The sequence below is a fragment of the Dasypus novemcinctus genome, chromosome 15, assembly GCF_030445035.2.
Source record: "Dasypus novemcinctus isolate mDasNov1 chromosome 15, mDasNov1.1.hap2, whole genome shotgun sequence".
In the NCBI taxonomy this organism is placed as follows: Eukaryota; Metazoa; Chordata; class Mammalia; order Cingulata; family Dasypodidae; genus Dasypus; species Dasypus novemcinctus.
The window spans coordinates 68679762-68697417 of NC_080687.1; the positions used below are offsets into that span (position 1 = coordinate 68679762).

The 17656-nt window shown below is 37.8% G+C and overlaps 1 protein-coding gene across 1 annotated transcript in view; it reads left to right on the forward strand.

The window, feature by feature from the left end:
• The window catches only part of KLHL1 (kelch like family member 1), a 476203-nt gene extending 467465 nt beyond the window's left edge, over window positions 1-8738 (forward strand). Inside the window, exons 10-11 of the mRNA XM_004463148.3 lie at window positions 2250-2421; window positions 7663-8738. Coding sequence (XP_004463205.2) covers window positions 2250-2421; window positions 7663-7722 — 232 coding nt within the window. The 3' untranslated portion in view covers window positions 7723-8738. The remainder of the gene's footprint in view (window positions 1-2249; window positions 2422-7662) is intronic.
• The last annotated feature ends 8918 nt before the right edge of the window (window positions 8739-17656 follow it).

Here is a 17656-nt window from a genome sequence, read left to right on the forward strand (position 1 = left end):
ACACACCTGGAGAAATTGTCACCTCTGCCTTAATCCACCACAACCTCCTCTGCTTTGATGAGGATGGCCTTTCCCCAGTACATGCTCATTGGGGCCCGTCCTACCAGCCCACACAGGGGCCACTTGTTCAGTGGAAAGACCCCAAGACTAACATCTGGTCAGGGCCTGCCCCCCTCCTTGCCCAGGGAAGGGGTTTTGCTTGTGTCTTTCCAGATGACACCACCCAGCCCATCTGGATCCCAGGACGCCTCATCCGGCCCGCCACCGCCGAACCGTCTGACCCGGAGAGAGAAACGTTGCCAGTGACACCTCGCCCCTCAGATGGCCATGATGACCCTGAATGCTGAGCCCGACCCTCTCCGCCGACAAGTTCTGCGGCTACTCCACCTAGCGCAAGCTGAAAGGGCCCGGCGGCCGCCGCCACCCACCTTCACCCCCCCCAAGACAGGCTTCTCGAACGCGCTGCCTGGCGAGGCCCCCCCCAACAAAATGAGCACTGGCCCTTCCTCTTCCACCTTCTTCGGCGCTTAATAAATGAAAAGGGGGAAATGATCTCACACTCATTTGAATGGATTAGTTTAAAACATAATTGTAGGGTGGTACCGTGTGGGAGTGCGGCGACAGCAAGGGTCGGCTCGTCTCCAGGCGCCGGTGCGAGTCGGACCCGGGTGGCGGGAACGGGCGTTAAGGCCCTCCGCTTGGGGTTGGGGCGTACTGCCCGCCCCTCTGCCCAGCTGCACCCGCTTCCCCCTCGGTGGCCCAACCCCGCCTCTCCCCCGAGGGCCACCGCCACGCCATGACAGCCCCGCCTCGCTGCTGCCCAGAACCCTGGCTACCCCATCTTCTGCCCGCAACCAGTGATGCACCCCTGCACGAACCTATCAGCCGTCTGCCACCCCCCGGCCATGCCCCCTGCCCCTCCCCCATCTTTGCCCTATATTAACCGCTGTACTTCCTGAATAAATCAGACTTGCGCACAGATCCTGGTCTCCTCGGTAGTCTTCTTCCTACCGCGCGTCCTCCGCACCTTGCCGGCCCCAGAGCGCCTTCTCAGAAGGCCCCTCCGTGTGTTGCAGCCCTCCGCCCGAGCCCACACTGCCCCTGCAGCGGCCCTCCAGGCGAGCCCACACTGCAACAGATAATCTTTTTCTTTTTAGAATTAATAAAAGAATTTCAACCTTCTCTACTCATTTTAAAATTTTTCAACTTTTTTTTTTGCCATTGCCTTGTTGAAAAATTTTCATTTATCTTGCAGAGTGTTCCACACTGTGGACTGTAGTATTTGCTTCATTATAGTGCCTTTTCCTGCTTTTATTTTCCTTTTGGTAAATATCTGCAATTAAAGGTTAAAGGCAAAGGTGTTGGTTTAATCATTAATTCTTAGCTAATATAAAGTATGATTTCACTACAGTACTCTACAGGTTTTTGCCATCCAAAATATAAAATATCCATCTCTAATGTATGATAATTAGCTTTTCTGAAAATAAAATGTTTAAATACAACAATAATAAATTGGTCTACCTGCCTTCAGTCTCTTGAACCACTAATCTTTTCCTCATAGTGAATCTTGAGTAATACCCCAAAACACTGCTCTGTTCATGTTATAATTCCATTCTCAAGTTACAAAGGTTTGTAACTTGAGTAAACATAAAAAACCTTAGATAGGAATTAAAATAATCCATGAACAATTAAACCATTTTTCAGTCACATTTCCCCTTCATAAATTTAGTCACACTATACACCTGCCAAATCTGATCCTAACTTTTTTTAAAAATTCCAGTATTTTGTACACTCTTTTTTTCTCTATGTAGCCAATTAATGCTAACCTTTAAGACTAGTTAAATTCATCTTCTATGGAATAACCCTTGCTTTGTGCAGATTTAAAACCACTTCTGTTTCAAGACCATAATTTTTGGCTTATATATTTTTTAAAACATCTCTTCAATTTGAAAAATGTTTATTTACACATATGACTCCCCTGTGGAAAGAAATCATGACATTCATCTTACTAAATAATTCTGCTTCAACCTAAGTAAAAGTCCAGGTAGGTTTTTAAAATGCCAAAAATTGAGAAAGCCAGACATCATAGATATTACCTCTAGAACATTTTATCAAATGCTTGAGCTTTTTTTAAAAAAGCTTTAAAAAACATAGCTTTGTCATCATACGCTTTTGAAAAATGTAGCATTCATATAGTGACAGCTCAATGTGATTCGTGTGTTTTATGTTCTGTTGTGCTGACATTTTAGATATGATCCCAAAACAGACACATGGACCATGGTGGCTCCTTTGAGTATGCCCAGAGATGCTGTTGGGGTCTGTCTCCTTGGTGACAGATTATATGCTGTTGGTGGCTATGATGGGCAGACGTATCTCAACACTATGGAATCCTATGATCCACAAACCAATGAATGGACACAGGTAAGACCACCTCCAGCATAATTTACTTCAAGTTTAAGAATATATTTAGTTTACTTCCTCTGGGGAAGAGGAGCTACAAATACTAATCTGTCTAATTACATTCCCCTGAACAAAAAGTTATTGATTTAGTTGAATGCTGTATTCATTTTACATATAAGAAACTCATTTACTTGCATGGTTTTGATTTACATAATTTTTTTCTTCTGTAGGTTATACTTTAATAGAATTTATATTAAAAAGTGACAATCCTACTTCAATGTTATTTCACTTTATTATAAATGGTAACAAGGAACAGGAACTGAATTTGAATTAGCTGAAGCAAAAACAAAACAAAAACAAATCACCCTAACTTTTGGATATTTGGTTCTAGAGATAACTGGAATAAGAGAATTGAAGGCTGCCTCCCATTTTCACTTGACTATGTTTTTTAGGTCCATTTTTAACTACTGCAGAGAGTATTTCTACCTAATGACTCGGCAATAAGCTCCAAGTAGAAATCCTCACAGCAATAAACGTAAAGTAAAATCATACTTTATCCCAGTTCAATTAAAAACAAACAGAAAAATGCTCTGAATGGCCTGTTATGTATAACTGCTCATTCTTTGACAATCACTGTGGCCAGGATGATGGAGTAGAATGACTGGCTAAGCTTAGGTGAGGCATTAATGCCTTGAACACATGCCAAATGTAGTTAGAGACTCATGATACTGTGAGAATAAAGCAGTTCCCATTCCAATCACATAGCTAGAGGATCTGTGTTAGTGTGTGTGAATGTGTACAAGGTGGAGAATCAGGGCAACCTAATTAAAGTGAGAAACATTTTACTGTGTAGCTATTATGGCCTTGCTTATAATGGAAGGAATGGATATATTCTCATATCTGTGTCCTTATTTTCCATTTCTCCTTCTTTTCCTTCTTTCTTTTTCAACTCTCTCAGTATTTCCATTCTTTATCTCCTTTATCAGAAACCTAAAAGGAAGATACCCTTCTAAAACACTAAAGTAAAAATAGATTTAAAATTTACAAATAAAAGTTTCCCATCAATGCCTGCAAAGAAATTTCAAAGTCTTATTATGATGAGATGGGATAATAACCACACTACTTGATATTTCTCAGAGAGCAGAGGGTTCTTATTGGGTCTTGGACATGAACTGAAAGTTTATCCAAAGAACCCAAACACTGATGAGGTATATTACTTTTAGATATACTTACTTTTTTTGGAAGTGACTGACCTCATAATAGTCTTGGTTGTGCCCTTTTTGATGATATGTGGTCAATAATACAATTTTGATTGACAGACTTTGAAATACAAAACCAAATTCCTAATGGCCAGGCTAAGTCCCTGTATTGAGCATCTTATTCTTCCCTAAGGGAATACTCCTCGAATTCAATGAAATAAATTTGACTTAAGGTGAAAAAAAAAAGGTGGGGGAAGAATGAGAGGAAAGAAGAAGTATTTGGAGAGTTAGTCCTGTTATTTTCTATTTTACTTTTTGTGAAAGAAACAGCATTCCTTATCCAAAAGACAGGACAAAGATAAGAATCTGGTAATAATTGCTTTTCACACTATTATTGGACTATAATTTTAAAGGATGTATTTTAATTTTTTACCTTTGTGAATTTCTAGTGTTTCCATAGTGTGTATTGCACTGATTAATGATTGTTGACTTATTAAGGAAAGTACCAACTCAATGGAATATGTTTTAAATATGCCACTTATACAAATGAACATTAAATAAAGGATGTTTATGAGCATATAAATGATGTAATATACACATATTTATAATAACTAGTCATTATGCTTGTAATTCCTCTAAAATTGAAATAAAAATAATGTATGTAGTAGTAATAATAGGTAAAAGGCTCCTAATGACCATTTTCCCTCATCTGTATTTTATTATACTCTTTTGGAACATATACTATCTTACAAATAGCAAAGTGGTATTTAAAATATTTTATAGACATTATTTTAGTACTATAAACATTATTTTAAAAACTCTTAAAATTTTGTCCCCATCTTTCCATCATTTATATGTTTTTAAGACTCTTAAGAGACTCACACCATATCCCTTTGAAAACTCTCAGGATCCAGCTCATTAGACAGAATTTCCATGTTTTCTGGATCATTCCTCTCACTTTCTCTCTACAAACTCCCAAAATGGGCAAAATCAACTAGTTTCTCCATTGATCATTCACATCCCCAATGATCATTAGAATACATAAGCAGACTAGGTTAACATATCCAAGAACATGTATACTTGGAAAACTACCCACGTTATTCTGATGGCTAGCTAGCATTTGACATAAAAGAACTAGATTATGTGACAATCACTCAATTCATGCCTTAGATAGTTTGTTTTAAAGAGGACACATGCATGTTTTTAAAAATAAATCTGATTTTGTTATTTAACATTGGGTTTATGTCCTGCATACATGTATGTGAAGATTTTTTCAAGATACATAACAAGAACTCTATCTAACCTGCGTATAATGACTCTTTTATGTGTTCTTATGGTACACTGTCACAATTCATGCATCTTCTGACTCTAAGGAAACAAAGACCTATGTCTCATTTACTGTCATGTCTTCAAAGACTAGTGAGATCAGTGCTGTGGAATAGGACATACATGAATGTTCCTCAAATAAATTAATTAAGAATTATTGTTACAACTAGTTTTACTCAGTTGTGCATGGGTTTAATTTCTTTACACATCAAAAGATATATAAGAAGTTGAAAATGAGTCCAGGGAATCCTCTTGAGATATTTACGTCCTCAGTCGTTTTTGTCCAACTGGTTCTGTGGTCAGTCTGTCTAGATTAGCACAACATTCCAGCTGAAAGACATGACATCCTGGAGTGAGACCGAGGACAGATATGAGAAAATAAAATAAAACAAAATGGAACTGAAAGAAGTACAGGGAAAACCTCTCAAATACCTAAAATATTTATGTAGAATATACAAAATACTTATAGTACCACAATGCATTTTGTGGTAGGTGAAATACTTGGCTCTGTGATAGAACCTAAGTGAATTGGTTAGAGAAATTTTGCAGGATGTATGTAAAATGTGACCTGAGAGATAAGTAAAGCTTAGCCAGATGAAAATGTGGGGAGTGCTTGACTTAAGGACCAGCATTTGTAAAGAGCTGGAGGAAAGAAAGGACATGGCATGTTTCTCTGGGTGAGAAATGAAATGGCAAATAATGAGTTTAGAGAGATAAATAAGGTATACATTATGTAGGGCCATAAACCATGTCAAACAGCCTTGAATTGATTATAAGAGTGAAGAGTAGTTAAAGAAGGACTTTAAGCAGGAAAAGTGAATCATCAGAATTGTGTTCTGAAAAGACAACACTTATTCGGAAGTAGATAATAGTTAGGAGAATGCAAGATTGGATTAGAGGAATCTGTTAGGAGGATATTTTAATAATCCACTCAAAATTAAACTGTAGCCTCAGCCAATTTGAAAACAATAGGGGTGAATGGAATATAAATTACTGGAGAGATATTTGGATGGCTTGATGATTATTTAGATATAGTGTCGGTAAGAAAAATAAAAGAGTTATGGATATCCTCTAGGTCTCTGGCTTGAGCAACTAGATAGTGAGTGGTGTCATTCACTGATAGAGGATACACAGACAGTATAGCACATTTTTAGAAAAAAGAGAAGGGATTCATTTTGGCATACACAAAGACATCTGTATATAGAAGTGGCTGTAGTTATATAAGGTGAAGTTACACTATGATTAGTATAGAAACTGCGGAGAAACTTTTTGGTATTGGATAAACATCAGAAAACATTTGAAATATATAAACATAATCACCAATGCTTATTCCATTCCTTTTGAGTGATGGGACCTGAGGACATCTACTTTGTAAAAGCTTCTTGGATGACTGATATGAAACACCATTTGAAAATTTAGATAATAAAAGAAAGGTAGTGGAAAGTGTATGTGTTTTGGATGTAGATACACTTCTATTTGGATGTACCAATGCTGTGGGATTTATTTATTGTCTCTGACACTCCATGCCTTCACCTATCAAACAGAGAAAACAAGCCTGATGTATATGAAGCAGACTATGGTGACTTTTAAAAATGATTTTTAAAGTACAATAAGCTCTGAATATATTCTTACTTCCCTTTTTTTCCTCTCATTTTAAGAAATAACTCTTTGAGAAAGACAAGAGATGCTACCTTAAATTAGCCTTTACAAATAATGTACTTAATATATTAAATGAAAGGAATAAAGAAATAAATACTATGTGGGAAGGTTTTCGTTTTAAGAATAAGAGTAGCAATAAACACATTTAAAAAAACAGGTCGATAATGGAGATAACTTTTATATTTAGAGAATGAGAACATCTCCTTTCTCAAAAAAACAATGCATATGAGGTTATTTGCTCTTGACTATTTTATTTCTTACATTTTATTCATTTTTTTAGTTTACAATAATATCCAGCAATTTCTAGTCTAATCTGATATTTTATGAGCATAGATTATTCTTCTAAACTATAATATAAATTAGTGATATAAAATAGCTGAAATTATTCAATATTGGCTTCCCTCCAAGGAATAACTTTTCATTATAAACTCTGTAAAAAATAATTGTTTTTAATATACTCTAGCCCATTTCATATTCAATATTATTAAAAAGTTTGGTTCTCATTTCAATCACTGTCATAAGGTGGATAATTTTTAATAAGCCCTATAGCAATTGTAATTATGGCCTATTTATGAAAAAAATATTGAAGTTACTTCGTTGTATGTCTCTGTCTGGAATGAATGAAAACCATTTAATTCAGTATAATATCTAGGGAAATAACTTTGAAATGATTGCAATAAGTGTAATAGCTCTTTCATCTAAAGTTACTCTAAGCTATCGCTATGAAATATCATCATGAACGTGTCCATGAAAACTCCAGAATTAAACTTGATGGAAATTATTCTATAGCAACATAATTTTACTAAGAATTATTAAGCATTAATAATACATTCATTTTAAATTCCATAAGTGATTGCAGATTTTAAAAATTTCAATATACAAATTATTGCTGGTTTGCAAAATTCCATTTACTTTCACTGTTTCAATTTTATTGAGCTATTCATGGCTAAAATGGGAATGCACAGGCACATTTATTTTTTATTTTCATGTAGATGAACATTTTAAATTTAATTTATATATATATATATTTCTATGACAGTAAAATTTGTCTTAAGTTGTGTTTCATCTTTTTCAACAGATGGCTTCCTTGAACATTGGACGAGCAGGTGCCTGTGTGGTTGTCATCAAGCAACCTTGACTAATTCTTATTTGGTAGGATTTTATTTGCCGGAGTGGTTATTTTTGTATCAGAGGGCAAGAATGAGAGCTTCATGAAATGAAAACTCTTCAAGAAATGAATTTATGTAGATTCAGTTACTGATATCATAGGAGGTAGAAAATCAAGGAGAATTATTGGAAACAAGAAAACATGAAACTATGACGGGAATGTCTGACCATGTGGTAATTAGTTCAGGAATGGTTATTGGTCATTTGTTTTTTATTGTAGCATAAAATAACTAGTTACCAAAGGTTTGTTTGTAGAAAGAGAGGCCAGTATTTGTGACATGGATAATTTATGATGACAACTCATTAAATTATTTTATAATCTGCATCAAAATTCAAGAGATTGCCAAGGGTAGAAGACTTGATATTTCATCTGACAGAATCTGATTGTTGCTGTTTTCCTAATCAGATGAAGTCATAAGGAAGCAGAATGATGTTTTATTAAAACAAAGATACTGCTTCTTCATTTTCCTAAACTGCAAGGACAATTAAGAAACAGATTCATGCTTGTCTCTTGTGTTCAGAAGAAAAAAAATACTGTCCTGCTATCAAAGTTTCATATCTCATCAGATACTATGGTTGAATTTATTGCAACCATGTAAGCAATCTGAAGCTGGCAAACACAAAGGATTGTTTTAGTTAGGCTTGCCACATTGCTTTGCTTTATGAAAACACTGAGTCAGAGAATCAGAATATATCCATTGCATGTTGAAGTCCTTTAAAATTTTGTTTAAAAAAAAAAAAACAAACTAGAGTTTTTAGAGAAATAAACGGGCCATTAAGTTGAAGTATTTAAGATCATTGTTAAAAAGGAAAGCAGTGTCAGATTCTTATTCCCTGCTTCTCAAGGTTGTAACATTGATATGGACATTATTTTAAGGCAACTGTTTGTAATTGTTTAAAGCATAAAGTGGAAACATTGCAAAATGTCTTTAATAGATCCATGTAAATTTTACAACTAATAAATGATAGAAAATTTGTTTTAATCAGTATATCTTTCTTCAATGCATTTTAATTCAGACCTGTTAACAATGACAAGGTATACACCAGGAACAGACAAATACATTGCCTAACTTTTCAAAATTTATGAAATATATCTCTAGCAAAATGTAAGTTAATTTCCTCCTAAATGTAATAACATGCTGCCACCAAACACAATCTTTAATTACTGTTTTCTTTTTGTGCCATTGTTCAGTGGAGACAATTACCATTAGTACCTAAAAACACACACCACATAATAACAGTGCTGAGAACTGTGTAGGAGCTAGAAAAGACAAGAAAATTCCTCCTTTTGAGTCAATGTAAACCATGGAATTGAGTTTCACTTTTAGGGGTTTAAGTTTGAAATAAATACTCAATTGACTTATTTGATGAAAAATTCTAAAAACCAAGGAAAATACTGATAATTTGTCTCAAACAAGTGATAGAAAATCTGAGTTTTCTCAAAACACATGAGATGAAGTTTACTAGTCACATTTTATTTCAGGAAAATAAAATGATATTATAACAGTAAAATCTGTTCTTACAAAGTACCATAGATTAGTCGGCTAAAACAACAGAAATTCACTGTCTCATGGTTCTTGAGGCTGGAAGGCCAAATTCAAGTGCTGGCAGGACCATGCTTCCTCTGAAGTCTGGAGGGTTCTGGTTGTGGCTGGCCAGCAATACGTCACTCATTCTCTGCCTCCAACACATGGCTGTTTCACTCTCTCTCCAAATTTCTTCTCCTTATAAGTACTCTGGTTGTACTGGATTAAGGTGAACCTTGATCCATGATGGCCTCATTAACTAATGCCATCTTCAAAGATCCTGTTTCACAATAAGTTCACATTCACAGAGCTGGGGGTTAAGACTTGAACGCGTCTGTTACTGGGATACATAATTCAGTCCATAACAGGAGGTAGCACTGATTTTGACACCCCATGCATCTTCTCTGTCTTATTCTCATCATAATTGTGGGGAATATTGCAAGGTTAAGAAGAAGCAACTACCATGTAAGGAAGATCTTTTACTATAGGTACTAAGAAACTCTTATTTTTTAATATTTATTGAAATTTTGGCAAACAAAAACAGATGATCTGATTATTTTATATCTTTTAATTCTTAGGGTAAAAATGGATCATCTAAACTAGTGCATTAAAGTGTATTAAAATATTAGATTAACATTGAAAATATTTTCAGCATTAAACACAGAAACAATTATGTGCTACTCCTTGAATCCATGGTGCCACATTCTTACAAAAATATTTTCTTCTTACAAATATTATTATTGCTAGAAATGCTTTTAAGTTAACACTGTACTCATCGAGTACTCTAATCTAAATATGGTTTATGATATGTGTATCTTTTTATTAACATAAATGGGATTTTTTATTCCTTTCAGCAAGAAAGGAAGTTCACCATGAAACTGTGGGATGTTTCAGTAACAGGGTTTTAGTAGGGCCTTGTTATAGGATTTGAACTTTAGTTGATCGAGGGGATGGATTAAGAAAGTGGGGGTTTGCTCAGTATTGTATACTGCAGAAAACAGGAATATTCAATGACCGATGACTTAAAAAAACTTAGCTCTTCGGAAGGTCAGACCAGAGCAAGACTACAGAATAACTATACTTAGTATACAGTCAAAATGGTATTGAAAATAAGAAGAGGAAAGAAAGATATTATAGGGAAAACTTTTAAATATTCAAAAGGAATTAAAGTGTAAATTTAATCACATGGCTTGCCCCTAATATGTATCATAATAATTGAAAAAATAATGCAAAGAAGATCACAGGAAAATCAGTAATCTGGACTATGTAAAAATTTAGAACTTCTATTTGTCAAAAACTTAAAAGACAAAAAGCTAAGGAAAAGATTTCTGGAAGTCTAAAACAAGTGTTGCATCTCTTTTTTATATATAATGAATCTAAATAACTATAGACAATGTTAGTTATTTTGTTTTAACATTTGAATCTTCTTTTTCAGATTTATCTTGGCTGAAATCCAAACTCAGTGCCTAGCTTGGATCTCCTCAATGCTAAACTGATAGTTTTTGATTAAGAAAGATAAAGCCTTCCAAAACTTGCTTCAATTATGAGTAGCTCTTGTGCTAAAATTTGAAAAGGAAACACAACTTAAAATCTCTAATAAATGGTAAAATGATACGAACAGACTTTGTTTATAATAACCCTCTCACAGATTTAAATATTTTAGTCCCTCTGCCAATGAGAATGCTAAGTAAAATAACAAAAATATTGTAAAGATAGTACTTTTTATTCAATTAGGTAACAGTCTTTGATGGCAAGTATGCAATAAGAAAGATATATTTATTACTGTTTATAAATTGTGACATTACAAATTGTAAAAACCTTTACAATAAGAATTTAACCCATACTTGTTAAAAGCCTTAAATAGACAAATTATATAATCATTAACAGATTAATTCCTAAAATGTCATTTCTATCTTGCCATATTTTATCTCAAAAGACTGTTGGGGATTTATCCTATAGATAAAGTGAATGAAATTCCTTTAAGTTACATTCATAAGCTTCATTAATCTCTTCTAAACTCCTGTTCCTAAGACCCTACCCTCCACTCCCATCATCAGAGGTAAATTCTATCATTGCACCTTTCACTGCAGACTCCCCTCAGTTATTGTTTCTTTCATGCTATTTACTCCCTCCCCAAATTTCTCCCTCCCTCTGTCCCTCTCTCCCTCCCTCTCTCCCTTCCTCTTTTCCTCCCTTCCTTCCTTCCTTCCTTCCTTCCTTCCTTCCTTCCTTCCTTCCTTCCTTCCTTCCTTCCTTCCTTCCTTCCTCCCTCCCTCCCTCCCTCCCTCCCTCCCTTCCTTCTCTCTCTCTCTCTCTGTCTCTCCCCTCCCCCCTCTTTCCAACCATCCATCCATTAATCTAATAGACATTCTGTTTTGCAAGTATAGCCCAGATTATATCCCAGGTCAATCTATAAATTTTACTATCCTCCTTAAAATCTTGTAAATTCCCAGAGGACTTGTATTTTCAAGGGCACTTTGGTTTTTAAGTTCCTTCTTCCATTGAGTTAGTTTTGTTTTCAAACCACTTTATCATACTGTCCATGCTTGCCTCCTGAACATTCCAAGAAATATTTATTCAAGCCTTCCATGTGCAAAGCACTGTGAGATGTACTAGGGATACAGAAGTCAATATGCCAAAGAAGCCCTGCTCTCGTGAGACTTGTGGGAGAGCTGAAAGGGCAGAAAATAAGCTAGTAAAAAAATATTTTCAAGGTAATTACATATATTATGCCAGTGCATAAGGCACCTGAGAATAATGGTTATAGTAAGTTTTAAGAAAGATACATGAAACTCATTCACTTTTCTTGATTTCCAAAAAAAATATTAATCACACAAGGTCTTTATGTATGTGGCAGATTTTGCTGAAACCTTGAAGACAAAATTGTTCGCAATAATGCAAACAATTTAAACTAGTTCTAGACAGTCCAATTTGCAGAACTTCCATCTTCCCCCAGGTTTGCTGTGCCCTCTCTCCTTTCACTCTAACCTGATCTGACCCCAGCTTTCCCTTTTTAAGCCTGCCCTCAACCACTTCCTCACATTTGCAGGGACGTTTATATATCTTTTTCCTTGTTCCTTTCTAATCCATACTCCTAGGGTTTCAACTCACAACTCAAAGGACTTTACCACAATATTTTCCTAAACAATTCATCTTTATAAACATATTTTATCTTTATTTCTGAACTGCATTTTTTTAAGGAAAAGCATATCATAAAATAGCCTCTAAAATCTTGAATTTCAACTTTGAAGTCTTATAATTTTGGGGGCTTATGCACAATTCAATATCTTACATTTTGATTTCTCTTATATAAGGCTTTAGATTGGCTGGAATTATTCTTATTGTTAATAGAATCACCATGACTATCATGGAAGAGAAAGGAAATAGTTCAAGATGAAAGGAAGCAGTCCTCCTATAAATCTGTTTTAGGCAATAAGGAATTTAAAATAAACATGCACATTCTTCCTGTTCACAAATTCAGTCCTGTCCGTAAGGATGTTTTTTCCACTTGTGGCGATCCTGGCAGCTGTGCTGTGAGATGGGAAGAATGGACACCATTATGCCATTTTACTGACAAGGACACTGCCCGCCAAAGTCACTGCTCTGAATTAACATGTTGGGTTTTAAATCTGCGCCTGAGTTGAAGTTAAGAATGAAGTGAGAAATGGAGTCATAATGCAGGAGGAAAGACAGTCTGTTACTCACAAGTCCTGGAGACAGAGGAGTGCTGTGAGGGGTCTGCAGGAGGCTTGGTGGGCTGAGATGGCTCAGCCAGCAGGTAGGGAAAACCAGCAGAGCAAGAGGTGTCTGTGGACTTGTGCCTTTCCTGTGGTCTGGGCTTAAAGATTAGTAGATTTCCTGCAGGAGTCAAGGATTGTTTATCTTAAAGCAAACCCATGGGAAAGGAGAAAGGGTCTGGGGGTCAGATGGCGGTGGGAATGGTGAGCTTATCATTTGGGACCTGCCATTTTTGGTGAGAGGTGTGGCTGGTGTGGGTGGTGGTTTCAGATGTGGGTTTAGGCTTTGGGAAGTTTGTGCGCCAGGGTTGGAAAGCTGCTTATTAACCAGGGGAAAGGTCGGTATGGAGCCACGTGGCTTCGCCTGAGTAAGATGGCTGCTGAGGCAGCAATCAAAATTTTTTTTTAAATTTGGTAGTTACAACAATCCATCCCTTGGTGCCAAAGCCTCATTTCTTTGGTGAGTTTTGGCAATTTAGATGACTGATATATTTATTTACTGTCAGGGCATAACATTATTGAGCTAGGGCATAAGTCACCTGAGGACAGTGATTTATTATAAAAATGTCTATATAGTAAAACCAAGAGTTGGAAGCATTTGTATAGCAATTTGCCCTACCCTTCAAGGGATATTATCTGGTTCAACATCCTCTGCCAGAGTTGGGGAATCGTTGCCCATGAGCAAAGAAAAAGACACATGTAGCTGTGGGGAGTTTATGCATACTGAATTTAGTCCATGCTTCTTTAAGTTTCCTTTGTTCTCTCCTTGTTCTCTCCTGCTCCTATTCCTTTAAGCTTTCTTTGTTCTCTCCATTCCTCTGTTTACATGGGAGCTGCTTTTATGTTACTACTGTCAGAATATATGATTGGCTCTTACAGTGGTATACCTATCATGTGACATATGCTGATTAGCTGGCATATGTGTCAGTCGGGATCAAGTCCATCCCCTGGAAGCTGATTGCAGTTATGCTGTGTTATTGTTTCCTGGATATAGCAAAGAAGTATCCAGGATGCTTAGGCCATTTAACTATTGGGCTCTAGCTACTCCTGCATTCCACCCCTTAAATGACTGGTGTCTTAAGGGGTCGCTGTCACGGGGCTGCACCCTGGGCCCAAAGGTCACAGCAACAACATAAGGCACAACAAAACATAACTAAGAAAATGATTAAACCAATGCCAATTAACACAACCCATTTCCAAACAGATCCCAGATCCCATTTGAAATGATTCCTACCAATACCTGGTTTAACTATTGAGTACAGTACAATTACAAAGAACTCAGGGGTCCATCCTGCTATTTTTCATGAATCATTGGCACATTGCTCAATGCACTGGGGTACTATTTCCCTTAATATTACATGTTCAGCTGGAAGCCACCCCTACCCATGGTAGATAACATAACTCACTGTGAGGTGGGTATTGTCCATATCTCTATGGAGTAGTGCTTCTACTTATCTTCATATTGTTTCCCATTCTGGAGTGGACCGGTTTGTTGTCTGAAGCCATGTCCAATTAACCTTGGTCACCAGGGCAATGGTCCATGGAAAACCTTTTGGTCTTTCTGCTGGCAGGTCAGTGCATAGCCAGGACTGGGTTGTGTTGTGAACACAGGCATAGGCATAAGCCCATGACAGTAAAGTGTTGGCTGTCAACCTGGGCAGAGAGAGAGTAGAGCCAAAGATACCATCCCTCAGGCAATATACAAGTGACCTGTTCATCTTGGGACAGAATGTGACAAACACCGGTGGTTGCCCTGGTCTGGAATACCATACCTTGTCTCCCCACACTAATGTCTACCACAAAGGGGATAGCTCCCCTGGGAGCAATGGTATGGGCCACACTTGCAAGATAAAATTTCCCCTCAGAAGTGCTTCCCTGAGTATTCAGGCAGTGCAACTCATACCTCAGATGGCCATTTACAAATCCAAGGTGTCACCATCAATCCCCTCTTCATGCTGTCTCTATATGGTAACAGGACAGCTCTCCAAGTGGGGACTTCAGTTACAACAGTCCATGGCCATTTCCACATTGCTGTTTGTCCTGACCCCAAGGCAGTGAGGGCAGGAAATACCAATGTTCCATCTAAAACTTTTAGAAATGCAAGAGAATCTGAGGTATTTATCATTACATGAAAGGGTAAAGCACATCCCCATACAAACAAGTCTAGGGGCAACTGCCCCATTTGACACAGCTGCTCATTTAAAAGGCATATACTGCCCATGGCAGATAGGGAGCCCAACCCTGCAAGGTTGGCTTCTTTGGAGATGTCATGCATAAATTGTCCTTTAATAAACCATTATACCATTCAATCATGTCTGCAGCCTACAGTAGATATGGAACATGCAAATGCCAATCAATGTCTTCATTTTTTGCCCAGATTTGCACTTTGGAACCTGTGAAAAGCATGCCTCTGTCACTCCACACTTGAAGGAAAACACCTGTACCAGGCACTCAAAATATTCCACTGCCACAATGGTACTCTTCGGTGGCTATTCAGAATGGAAGGGCAACTAAACCTGTATTAGTATCCACAGATTGAATAGGAATTTATATCCTTTATCAGAGGGCAGCAGTCTACCTGCTATTCCTGTTGGGGTCTATCTCCTCACATTAAGACCCGTTCTTTTATGGGAACCCAACGTTTACATGGCTATTGTTTAGCACATAGCTCTCAGGCTGTTCCCTTGTTCATTGCATCTGCAGTTGTCAATGGGATGCAATATCACCGGGTTATCTGCAGGAGGGCTCGAGCCCCCACATGTCCCATGTGCTTATGTAACCAGGCAGCCCATCTGTCAGATGATATAAAGTTTTTACTTGTGCTAGACTGTCTGCAGTATCCTTTCTTGAGTTTATGAGAGGTTTATGCCCTGCAAATAAACAGACATGCTGCACTCTTGTCCTTTGGACCACAAGTCCTTCCACAAATTTTGTCCCCAGAGAGGTCTTTTACCAGTCATCCATTCTTGCTGCTCCCACTGGAGCAGCCATAAGGTTAGTTCTCTGTGCATGGTCCAACTGTCTGTACACTTAGTAAGGTGACCAGGTTCATGCATTATAAGTAGCTAAACAGATCTCAGTTACCACTGGCTGTATTGGCCAAATGCCGTTTCAAACCAGATACCTTCTGTATCCACTTAGATACCTACAGTGGTCCAAGACATCACCATGCCTTTTTGTGGACCCATCAGTATTCCAGGCATCAGCTGGTATAGTGCCCATTCTATCCTTGTATGGGCTAGGCTCTAAAGCCTGGGGACCAGGAAGCCCGCTTGCCAAGAGATCAACTTGAAACTCTACTGGTCCTAACACCTTCTACAAATGTGCAGACAGGGGGCTGGTACTCAACATTGCCCACTGTTCCAGATATGTGCCTCATTTGATCAATGTGGGTATCTGAGACATCCCAGTTCTGGGGCATTCAACTACAAACGCACCCCTTCTGCGACAGGGAGGGAGGTTTGTACTAGGACTCATCGTGGTCGTGTAAGCACTTCACATGCCTGAAGGGTGGCATACACTGCTGCTAACTGGAGCTCAATGAGGAAACAGCAGGGTTCTGCCCCTTCCCATAATTGAGACCAGAACCCTATGGGCATCCTGCATTTTCCATGTGTTTGACAGAGACCCCAACCATACCCAGCATCGTGACAAGTGACATCAAGTTGGAAAGGCAGGGAATGATTATCAGTTTGCAAAGCCTGAGCCTGACCAATTGCCTGTTTGGCAGCTTGAAAAGCATATTCATAGGTATCAGTCCAGTCCCAAACATTTCCTTCTTCTGGAGGGCATCTACCAGACATAGCTTTTCTTCATCACTAAAGGTGACCTGAATCAGTCCACTTCTTGGTTTTGGAGCTATAATCTCTACTTCCTTGTGGAGCCAATAGTGATGAAAGGTGGTTTTATGTAATTATTATGGCAACAATTGAAAAGTTTATCTTCCCTACCACCACCACCACCACGGAACATGACCCTGTACATAGAATTCAATGTTTGACATTGAAGTACAAGTAATAGCCTTTAGTAACTATTTTGTATGGTGATAGGCCTAAGGCAGTCCATTTTTATGTGCCTACTCCACGAGGACAGAAGAGCCTCTGAGGCTCAATGAACCTAAAATGAACCTACGTACAATGAACCTAAAATGCCAGTTGGTAGAAGTAGCTTAGGGAATCTGATGGAAAATCTCCTAGCGACCCATTGGATATGCTGTATAAGAATGAATTTTAGGTAGTTTATCAGAAATGTCACTGGTAGTAACTACTGTGTGGTGTCATGTGTATGTGGAAATGAGTGAGGCTGTGAGGTGTTTCCAAAGGTGGAAACCCCCACAAGGGCCTTTTTTTATAGGAGAAAATAATTTTGCTTCTATTGGCCTGACTCCTTGCCAGCCCTTTTGCTATCATCAAAGAATCTGTGACGATTTGGAGACTGGGCAACTGGTAGCTCAGAGAATCCTAGAGGGGTTACTGGACCATTTCTGGGTCTGCCAAATTTGTACACCCCAAATAGCTGTCTTTCGTAAGCACAGTATTTGATGCCAGGTGATATGCCATGGCTTTCCAGCAAACTGAGTTTCGTACAATAAAAGCATTGCCTTCAATGAGATGTACTGGCCCTCCTTTCCTGTCAGACATTT